At 57.0% G+C, this 10,995-nt stretch overlaps 1 protein-coding gene across 7 annotated transcripts; it reads right to left on the minus strand.

The window, feature by feature from the left end:
• Window positions 1-1,930: 1,930 nt before the first annotated feature.
• Window positions 1,931-10,119, minus strand: EFS (embryonal Fyn-associated substrate). Of its 7 annotated transcripts, none has more exons than XM_040620744.1 (7): window positions 9,796-10,119; window positions 6,022-6,300; window positions 5,613-5,753; window positions 4,785-5,507; window positions 4,315-4,404; window positions 2,886-3,156; window positions 1,931-2,497 (listed from the first exon to the last, which is right to left on the minus strand). In XM_040620744.1, exons 1-7 carry the CDS (start codon window positions 9,811-9,813, stop codon window positions 2,274-2,276), a joined length of 1,746 nt encoding a protein of 581 aa, XP_040476678.1. In that variant the 5' UTR covers window positions 9,814-10,119; the 3' UTR covers window positions 1,931-2,273. The 7 variants fall into 7 exon arrangements, with proteins under 7 accessions (XP_040476678.1, XP_040476677.1, XP_040476681.1 ...); XM_040620743.1 differs by having other exon boundaries at window positions 5,592-5,753; XM_040620747.1 differs by lacking the exon at window positions 6,022-6,300.
• Window positions 10,120-10,995: the final 876 nt, after the last annotated feature.

The following is a 10,995-nucleotide window of genomic DNA, read 5'->3' on the forward strand; positions in this document are numbered from 1 at the left end:
CAAGCTACCTGTTGCCCAGACTGCTTGAGCCTTACTGGTGTTCTGCATCTACGTCGTTTCCGCCCCTTTCTCCTCTCCTTATTTCTAGTGCAGGCGGAGTGATTTTTTTCAAAATGCAGATCTGTTCGTCTCCTTTTCCTGCTTAACAGCCTTCAATGGCTCCTCCTCACCGAGGTAAATACTAACATTCCAGAAGCCTCATACATGCTTGATCCCATCCTCCTTGGTGCTTCACCTTGCCTCTCTCCCCAGACTGCACTCATCATACTGGCCTTCAGTTTTCCCAATGCCACAGGGCCCTTGCACAAGCTGGTCTTTATGCCTGAGGGCTTGTCCTCCCCTAGTCAAGTTCTCATCCTTCAGCTATCAGCTCAGGCGTATCTGCCTCAGAGAAGCCTTCCCTGACCCCTAGACTTGCTACTCAAAGTGTGATTTACAGACCGGCACTCCCATGTCATCCAGGAGCTTGTTAGAAATGCAGAATCCAAGCCCTTGAATCATAATCTCCCTTTTAACCAGACCCCCAGGTATAAGTACATTCAAGTTAGAGACACACTTCTCTAAGAGATTTAATACCTAATAGATATTGTATTCTCTAGTCTAAAGTTATGGGCTAGAAAGGAGTGTGCTGTTAGTCTCAGCCAGGAAATCCATTGCCTCTTCTCTCCACTGAACCACACACTTCCAATTTGTTTCCTCTGTTCAGAAATTTTCCAAATATGGGAACTCTTCTAGTACATTAAGCAGCTTCCCACCGCTCCTCTACCCCAACTCATTTCAGTGTCTCTTTAGGATTTACTTTGGTGGGGTCACAGCCAACATTCCTTGGGAATTCGTTTGTCTGTGTCCTTGTGTCTGCCCTGGAATTATATATAATCGCTTAACTTTCTGTGGCACTGGGCCCTTCAACACGCATTATCTTGTTCCGGCCTCGCAACCCTGTGAGACCATTATGATCATCCTCCTGTTAAAGGTAAAGCCAGGACTCAGGGGCCGACAGGATCTACCCGCAGGCACGCAGGTGCGTGGCAGATCTGGGACTTGCACTGAAACCTGTTTCCGGGTTCATCTCTTGACATTCTTTCTGGGAGATGATGGAGGATAGCCCTGTTCTAAGTCTTCGGCACACAAGGGTGAATTTGGGTCACCCCAGAATCTGGAAGTGAGTTTTGAGAGTGAAATGAGAAAGAAGGAACCCAAAATGGAGAAAGCAAAGGCATAGACGAGGGCCAAGAAACTGACTCTGACTGAAGTTTGGGGTGCCTCTAATCCAGTCACAGTGCCAAGGTGTCATCTGGAGAAGGTACAACTGAAACAACAGATCTGTGGCTTGGACTTCTTCCCTGTGGTGAGTGGCTGGCGTAATCGCCCATCTAAGCCACGGCCTGTCAATCTCACCAGTGCTTGAGGACTACGGACTAATGGCACATTGCGTTCACTTGGCCCCTTGGCTCCTCTAAGAGGTGTGTCTAGAAGGACGGTCAGCAGGAGGCCTGGGAAGGGGGGCTAAAGGGGCTAGACCTTCTTGAGTTAACCTAAGGGAGAGGGCACTGAGGCCAGCCAGCAGAACCGTGCTGTTGGCCAGAGCTGTCCTGTGGCGTGAAGCTGAGGACAGGCCTTCACTGGGGTGATCTCTTCAGCATGGCACCTTTCAAAGCTCTCGTGAGGCCAATCTCTCCACATGTGCACCTATCTAATGACATCGTGTGAGAGTGAAGTCTTCGGGGAAAGGCCCCAGTCAGTACTAAGTGTCTGCCTTCTGGGAATGCTAGCTCTCAGAATCTTCTTGGTGCTCTGATCCCTGGGGTCTCAGCTCAGATATCACCGCCCCACCGTCCTGTCCAAAGTCCCCTTCAATGGCCTTTCCCTCATCCAGTTAGTCCCTCACATCATCCTGTTTATTTCCATTACTAGCAATGTCAAATCTGTGGCAGGTATTTTTTTTTTTTATTTCCTTATTTTAACTGACTCAGTTATATCCATCCCATCCCACAATGTACTTTCAGAAACTGTGCTTGGCACATCATGGGAGCTGAAACCGCCGAATGAGTAGTTATTGAAAATAACAGCAAAATCTCCCTCCAAACCTAAGGACATCCTGCCCACAGTGTGTGTCCCATCAGTTTGGCCAAGGGGCACCAGGCCTGGCCCCCCCTCCCCCAAGCACCCACAAAGCAGAGGCAGAGAACCAGACAGCAGGGCTCACTGAGGCCCAGCTCTGTCCTGTGGGGAGGAGCCCTCGGGCCTCTCCCGGACCTCCACATTCTGGGTGGTCAGTGTCCTGCCCTCACTCTCGGCCAACAGTGAGGTGCTGAAGTTCTACAGCCAAGAAACAGGACGAGAAAGGGGCTCTGGGTGGCCGCAGGTTTCAGCCACCTGGTTCTCTGTGGGGCAAGTTTCCAGAGGTGGGTGGCAGTGCAGTGACCAAGAACCTCCACCCCAGGCTGAGAGAGGAGAGTCCAGTTCCTCTCTGTCCCAAAGGGCCTGGCACCTGCCCCTGACAAAACAGGGAATAATATTAAATATAAATAATTTATACAAAATGGCTCGTACAAAAAGCTGCAGGAGGGGGAGGACATCTCTGTGAGAAACTGAGATGATTGGCAGGGGAAAGATGCCCCCAGCTCTCCTGGTCCCTAAAACAGAGCCCTCCAGCCGCCCAAGGCCCAAGAGGGGGCTCCGGCAGGGCAGGAGAGGGGCGGAGCAGGGCCGAGGGGCCCCTCAGGGGGCCAGGCTGGAGAGCAGAGTGGTGAAGTGCAAGGCCTGGCCCGCCAGCTCTGCCACACGCTGTGTCATCTCTTGGGCCGCAGGGGGGGACGGGTAGCCCAGGGCAGCCCCCTTGACAGCCAGCACCGTGGCCCGCAATGCCTGGCCCAGTGCTGTACCTGCAGCCCCGACCTGTGCTCGCAGAGGGGCGGAGGCTGCCAGCCGGCCCAGAGTGTCCCCAACAAACACCAGGCGATGAGCGGCCACCACCACCCGCTTGCCATGGGGCACGAAGAGGCGTGGGGGCTGGCTGGCCTGGGTGCTGGACATCAGGGCCGCCACGGCCGCCTGCAGTGCTGAGTAGTGGCTCTGGCACTGGCCTGCGTAGAAGTGCAGGAGCTGCAGGTCTCCGGTGGGCAGATCCAGCGGCTCCCCCGGGGACGGGGCCTCCTGCCGGCAAGAGGAGTGCTTGGCGGGCACGCTCGCGGGCGTGCTACTTTTGCAATCCCTTCCTCCCGCCTTCCCTTCCTCGGTTCCTCATTCCTTCCTTCCTACCTGAGCTCTTCCGGTTGCCCATCAGAAAATTTAAATTCTCGTGGCCCGGGCCAGGAAAGTGCCCCGAGCTGATGTCAGATCAACCTGGATTCCAACTAGTCTCTGAACTCGTTTCCTTATCTCTGAGATGGGGCATCTGGTACTGCGCTGTCCAGTGTCAACATAATGCGAACCACATGTGTAATAAAAATTTTTCTAGTAGCCATGTGAGGAGAAGTAAAAAGAAACTGGATTTTTTTTTTTACTCCAGATATAAAAATTGTTTGTAATTTCAATATGTAATCAATACAAAAATGACTGACATTTCTTTTCATATTAAGTCTGCAAAATCTGGTGTGCGTTTGTTTTCTACTTACAGAGCCTTCCCATTCAGACTAGTCACATCGCAAGTGCGCAGCGGCCGCACGTGGCTAGTGCCACCATATTGGACGGTGCCTTTCTAGCGTCTGCCTCCCAAGGCTGTGGGGCAGTTAGTGCCGCAGCACAGAGAGGGCTTAGAACAGAACGCTGCACGCGGTGAGCGCTGTGTGAGTACTAACTGTGGCTGTGATTAGTGCTGACCCGGGCGACGTGCTTAGCACGGGGTCCACGCTTGGGAGCTCCCTGATAAACAGTAGCTACTATGTTTAGGACCATTCTAGACATTTGAGGAGACCGCCTCACTTTCCTGAGGCCCAGAGAGATTAACTGGTGACTTCAGGGCCCCTGGCTTCTTACTGGTAGAGCCGGGATTAGAAGCCAGGTCTCTTAGGCACCCAGGAATTCACAGTTGGAAGGAGCTTCAGAAGTCACCCGGCCCAGCCCCAAATTCTCTCTGCTTCCGTGGCTGCTTGGTTTTCTGATTCCTCTCCAACACATTCTTTCCCTCTTTCTGAATTCCTGATATCCTTTTCCAGGTTCCAGCTCCTTCCTGCTGAATTATTGCTCCTCTCTACCCCAGCTCCGGCTCCCAGAGTTCTTATCCCCATCCTAATCTCTATCCCTTGCTGCTTCCTTCAAGTTCCTGTTCCTCCTTCCTGTCCCCCTTCTCTAGCACCTTCCCCACAGGGTTACCTGCTGCTCCTGCGGCCCCCTCTCCAGCAGTTCAGGATCCCCTGGGAAGGCTTTATCCAGGGGCCTAGATCCCTGAGCTTTATCCATGCCCTGTGGGAGGGATGAGGGTCTCAAGCGGAGGGCCCCCCCCGCCCCTCCCCCTGCTGTGTTCCTGCCCCTTCCCCCTTTCTTCCCCAGGTTTCTCCTGCCATCAGAAGTTGCAGTCCCTTGACTCCAGGTGTGGGAGAGATCTGGGGGCAGGTCAGATGGCTTGGGGACCCCAGGCTGTAGCACCAGTACAAGTGGTAGGGCCAAGTACTGGGGTCCCGGGCCATAGAGTGCAGGGCCAGTGAAGGGAGGGAGGGAGTGAGGGAGGAAGGAAGGAAGGGAGGGAGGGAGGGAGGGAGGAAGGATCGGTCCCTCTGGGCCCAGGCCTCGTCACTCCTCCCTCTGGGTATCTTGGAGGCATTTCTGGTGGGAGGGGAGCTCACCTTCAGGTGGACATAGTCGTACTCCTCGGCCATTGGGATGCCCTCATACTCGTTGTGGTGTCCTTCCGGATTGTCCTCTACCTCCTCGCCCTCTGGATCCCCCTCAACCTTGGGGCCCCCATAGCCAGGCAGGCGGGGTGGGGGTGGGGGTAGAGGTCGGTCCTGGATGCTGCCTTTCCGGCCTGGAGCAGGAGAGGGAGCTGGGGAAGGGCTGGGGGCCTCAGAGACAGGCAGGGCAGGCAGAGGGCGGCGGGACAGGCTCTCGGCTGAGGGCAAGCGGGGCCTGTGTGGGAGTGGAGGGCTTCTGGCCAGAAGTAGGGCCAAGGTGTCCAGGTCATTGGAGGCTGAGGCTCCTGGGGGCTCAGGAGAAGGGGGTGCCTCTGGCCCCAGAAGGGGCACATCATAGATGCCCTCCTCAGTTCCTCCACCTTCCCCATCTGCTAGGAGTTCCTCCGGTGCTTCATACAGATTGAGCAAGGCTGAGGCCCGTTTCAGGTTGGAGGGGGCAGCATAGAGGGGGGGCTCGGGTTCCCGGCCCCCCTCCCACTCCAGATCCGGTTCCAGCTCTGATGGTAGCTTTGGGGCCAAAGGCACGTCATAGGGAGCTTCATCCTCTCCAGGGGGCTGCGGGGCAACTCGGGCCAGAGGGCGGGTGAAGGAGGCAGGGGAGTCATAGGGACCACTGGAAGGAACTCGGAGGGCAGTGGGGGGCACGTCATAGACCTGGACAGGGAACAGAGCCACCAGTTAGCTTCAGACTCAACAGCGGACGCCCACTGCAAGCCCTCTGCGTCCTGCCCAACATACACATGGAGGTCTAGCCTTCACCTCCAAGGCGTCTCCAGGGGCAGCCGGCTGGGTCCCACTCCCTCTGGGGACTTTGTAGATGGGATCAGGAGACGGCGGGCAGGGTCCAGCTGGAGGTCCTAAGGTAGGACAGGGCCGAGCTGGGGGTGGCACCACATATACCTGGGGGATCAAGATGGATGGGCGGGTCAGGAGTGGGGACCAGAGAAGCAGATAACATATGCCGTAGAGGAGCTTACGCCCCTTCCAGCCCCCACCCTGTACCAATGGGGAAACAGAGCCCAGGAAGGGTTGGCAGACAGGTTTCACACAGCACTGGGTCCGTGAAGAGCTGCGGTCTCAGGGATCGCCCTGCCCCACCTTGCTGCAGGTACCAGCAGAGGGGAACGGCGCTCTTCTGGCTTGGGGCGGGGAGGGCTCCAGCTCTCACCTCCTGGTCCTCATTGCTGTGCTCTGGGGCTGGATATGGTGAGCCGGGCTGGGCTGGGGGCACCTGGGTGAGGCTGGGCTGGGGCGCCGGGCCGGCAGGAAGGAGCTTCACTCTGTTGGCGGGCACAATGCCCTGCTGGCCGTGCAGGGAGCAGAGGCACCAGCCGTCCAGCCCACCCGCGCCCTCCCTCTGCAGTACCCGTAGAACGTCCCCTCGGCGGAAGGACAGCTCCTGGGGGGACTCAGCGGTGTTGTCGTAGAGTGCCCGCGCCAGCTGGGCCTGGTGGGTGAGGCGGGAGTGGGGAGAGGGTCTTACACATGTATCAGGTCAATGGGTCCCTCGCTCAAAAATATAGAGCTCCCCATTTCCCTGAAGCTACTGAACTGCCTCAGCTCTTCTCGACTGGGTCCTGCCTTGTCTCCAGCTTCATTCCCTGTACTCTTCCTCTTCCTTTCTATTCCTTGAACTAGAGAAATTCTAGCCCACTTCAGGGCCTTTGCACTTGTGGTTTCCTTGACCCAGAATGCTCTTGTCCTGACTCATTGCTTGACTGGCCCTTTTTCATCCTTCAATTCTGTTTAAGTGTCTCCTTCTCAAAGAGGTCTTTTCTTCACTCCTTTCCCTGCCCCATTCTGTGTCCGTCTCCGCCACCGTTTCCTTCATCATACTTTATACTATCGGTTATTTCGTTTCTTCTTATCTATCTCTTCCCTTACCCTGTAAGCTCTGGGAGAACAGGGACTGCTATATTCCTGGCCCTGCGAAAGGGCTTCACCTGGAATCAGGTCTCAATGAACATGTGTTGAATGAATTTCCTCCAAAGCTTCGTGTACATGAGAAAGCCCTGCTAAGGTCTGCCAGAGACTCTCCTTCGCCTTCCCTGTTTCCCAGGCAGCATCCCCGACAAGCAGAAGGTTAGAATGAGTGGCAGCAGAGACCCATCAATCTGGGAAAGACTGGGAAAAACCCAGCCCAGACAGTGCCTAGGCGTAAAAAGGAAGAAAACAGAAACTGAAGCAACTGTTTTGTTCTCAGTCTCAGCAAATAAGGTTCTATCAGAGGAAGCTGAGGTTACCATGGAGAGGAGAAAAGAGTATACACTCTACTGTGCGTGCGTGTGTGTGTGTGTGTGTGTGTGTGTGTGTGTGTATGGAGGAGGGGCTGGCAGACCAACCAAAAGCAAACATTTATCGGCCTGTTTCCAGTCCCTGTCTGGTAGGAACATCTAATCTTTGTTGCTTCCAGAGCCACCTGCTCAGGTTACGGTAAGTCACAGATATCAAGGGCAAATTATCTATCCAGACATGTGCAAGTCTTTACACGAATCATCTCATCTCATCTCATTTAATCTCGAAACATCCTTATGAGGAAGGAGCCATCATTATCCCCATTTGGAAAGGAGGCTGGGACAGAGAGGGTAGGGCTCTGCCCATAACAGAGAGCCGGTGCTGCTGGTGGAGGTCACTTGAACCCCAGGCTGTCTGACTCCAGAGACAGTGCTCTCAATCACCCCCAACTGCCTCTCCACAATCACAAACACGAGGTTCTACTTTCTTCTTCTTCTACTGGTAACTTAACCTCTTGGTTAAGTAGAGTCCATGGCTCAGACATGACTCAAGTGCAGATGAAGTCTTCTTTATACCCGATCTCCCTTTGCTAGTCACCCCTCACAGGGCTCCGGTCCCATGTTGTCCTTTGGTAGCATTAAGCTTACACCACTCACAATATTGAAATATATTCTGGTCGGGTTATGCTTGCTAAGTGTCTGCGCCTGCTGGCGGGATCCCAGGCAGTGGTGGCGGAGAGCAGGTAGTCAGGCATCACTGGGCAGGTGATCCACGCGGGCTGACTAATTCAGTAAAACATGTCAAGCTAATGATCTCTGGCAGGGGTGCATTTGGCCACCAGGCCCTGGAGAGGAGGAGGCCCTGCTCGGCCAGCAAGAGCGCACGTTCCCCTTGTCTGGCATCCTCCTTGCGTGGAGAGGTGGTCCAGCCCTCATGGCTGGGTGATTTTAACAACAGACTGACTTTTCCTCTTGCCCGGTTCCAGACGCATCAAACCATTTTCTGATTATATTTTGGCTCCTAAAGGATATTGTCCCGCAGAAAGAAAACATGTTAACCAGATGGCCCAAATTCCTGGTTAGCTCAGCACTTTTCTTTCTAGTTGTAAATCAGAAATTAGCGTTTTGGATTAGGCAGGGGGTGAAGAGCACAGCTCTGAAGCAAACAGACCGGGGTTGAGTCCTGGCTCTGTCCCTTTCTAACTGGGTGACTTTGGGCAGGTTGTTTGACCTCCTTTGTAGAATTCCATGGCCATATCCAAATACCCATTTCCGGATAATAACAGCACTATCCTCACAGGGTTGTGGCGAGGACTGGAGGAAATAATACATCAAACCACCAGGACAAACCAGGACAAAGCGTAGGACCAGCACAGGGCCAGTAGAAGCTGAGTAAATATTAGCTGTTACTAGAATCCTATGAGTTTGATTAGAGTAAATCCCCCCCCCCCCACCTCTAGGTAAAAAGAAAAACCTACCTCCTGGGACTAAAAAGCTGACCAGCTGATCTAAGCTAGCCCTGAGTCACCATCTTTATGTCAGAGTACCCCCACTGTTTTCAGGACCTCCCCCTCTCCAAGCTCTGAGTTAAGGTCTTCTCACCATCATACAGACTGAGGAGCTAAAAGGAGTTTGGTCTGAAAAGGAGTGAAAACTGAACTCATCCTTGAGGGGTATGGGAGGATGTCAGGAGCCATGCTTCTCGTCTTTCCAGACTCCCAGTCCTCCTTCCCAGAGTACCCATTCAGAGGGGGCCAGAAAGCAAGAGGCAGCCTCGCTTTCCCTGGGAATCACAGGGTCTAGGGAAGGGTGGAAAGGGGGCAGAGTTGCTTGGATTCAGACTGTAAGGCATGCTGGGCAGAAAGCAGAGGTGGGGCTGTGGAGAGCTCCTCCTTGTGTTCAGGTTTAAATTCTGTCCAATGGGGCCAAACCTCTGGGCCTCACGATTTCAGGAACCCCGGCCGGAGTTGCTGATAGACTGATTGATGACGGGTGTGGCCACCTCTGCTCTACCCCTTCCTCAGGCGCCCAGCTGACTTGTGAGGGAGTGGCTGCCTTAACTGGGGGGTGGCAGTGGGCCACACGCTCTCTGGGACGCCTCCTCCCACTGTCCCATCATGCCAGCTGTCTCCTCCCTTTGTCCCCAGTCCCCGGAAAGTAGCCAGAGGCTGACTGACATCACCTCTTCTCCTCCCTCTATTTTCTCTCTCTCCCCGCCCGACCTCCTTCTTTTGCTCTATTTCCCCCCTTTCCTCCATCCTTCTTCTAGAGAAGGGCCTCTTTGGCCTCTCCCATTTTCCTGGAGCCACCTCCGTTCTTTCAGCCCCCTCCCAACCTTTTACTTGCCTCCCAATCACAAGCCCCTGCCAACCACCGGTGGCCATCTGTTCCCGCCCCTAAGACAGCAGATAGGACTCGGGCTAGGCTTACCCCCTCCCCTCCATCCAGGGGCAGCCTCTAGAAAGAAAAAGAGGAGAATGGGGAGGAGGAGGGGAGAAGGGGGAACCTAGACCCAGAAGGAGCTAGGGAAGGGGAATGAGAGGGAAAGAGGGAAACAAAAGTGGGGGTGGGGGGTGGAGGACACAGCCTCTCTAAGGAGAAAGGGCCCAGGGAGAAAGACAAAGAGAAGGCAGAGATAAAAGTGACAGGAGTGCAGGGCAGGCCGCGGAGGCCTGTGGCCCGCAGCCTCCTCTCCCTGGTGGACTCACCGACGTGGCTATGGCCATGGCCTTGGCCTCCCGCGCGGCCTGCTCCAAGCCAGGCTCGGTTTCGCTGACTTCAGCAGCGGCCGCCCCGCACCATGGAGGCGGCCCCCGGCTGCGGCTCCTGAGTCGTGGCCTCCGCGGAGGGTGGAGGAGGAGAAAGAAAACCCACAAAACTCCCCAAATGGGAGGCAGCTTGGCCGGGCAGGAGGAGGAGCGGGGCGGGCCGGGGCGTCGCTGCGGGACCTCATCCAAGGGCGCGCGCTCCGTGCCGTCCCAAGGGCCACGGGGTTGGCCAGGCCCCCGGAGCTGTCTGCCCTAGGCCGCGGAGGGACCCCGGGTCCGCAGGGGTCGGAAGCTCCCTCCCAGGGCCGGGACAGGCGAGGAGGCGGGAGCTGGGGCCGCCCTCGACGCCTCGCCAGGCCCGTCTGGACGGCCCCGAGGGCTGGGAGAAGCCGCCGGGGCGGTTGGGCTGGACGGGCGAGTTCAGGGGCCAACCCTCCGCACCCGGGGGCCGCGGCCGAGAGCGGTGCTCCCAGGGCTGTGGTCGGGGCGGCCCGGGGCCCTGCGGCGGCCCCGCTGCGAGGGGGTGGGGCGAGCGAGCCCTGAGAAGTTCGCCGCTTTTCAGACTCGCCCAAGTTGGCGAAAGGAGGCCAGGCTGGCGCCGAAGGCCTCCGAGAGCGTGGCCGCTGGGCTGCGTCGCCCGAGTGGCTGCGCTCGGCCCAGACCCTCGCACGCCCGGCGGCCAGGCGCGGTCACACTCACGCACGCTCGCCCTCAGCACGCCCGGGGCTCGGGGGGCGCGGCGACGGAACCTCGCTCCCCGCACGCGGGTTCGGCCCGAAGGGGCGGGACCGCCTTCCCCACGCCGCCGCGGGGCCCACCCGCGCGCCGCCACCCCTCGGCCCGCTCACGCGCACCCTCGGCGGGGTCCCTCGGGGCAGCTCCCGGGGGCGCTGGGGACGGAGAGAAAGGCCACAAAGCAAAAGAAGCAGCAAAGAGAAGGCGAAGGAGGAGCGGGGGCCAGGGTCCCGTGGACTCGCCTGGAGGGGGGTGAGGGGGGACACTGAGGGGGCTGCGAAGGCTCCGGGGGTCGCGCGTGGCCTTCGGGCTCAGCCCCCGCGCGCGCGGCTCCCTGTCCCTCCCCTTCCCGGGCTCCCGGCTCCCTCTCAGGGCAGTTCCTTTCTCCTCCCCTCGGGCCCTCTC

The sequence above is a fragment of the Ursus maritimus genome, unplaced genomic scaffold (genome assembly GCF_017311325.1).
Source record: "Ursus maritimus isolate PB19 unplaced genomic scaffold, ASM1731132v1 scaffold_36, whole genome shotgun sequence".
NCBI classification, from domain to species: Eukaryota; Metazoa; Chordata; class Mammalia; order Carnivora; family Ursidae; genus Ursus; species Ursus maritimus.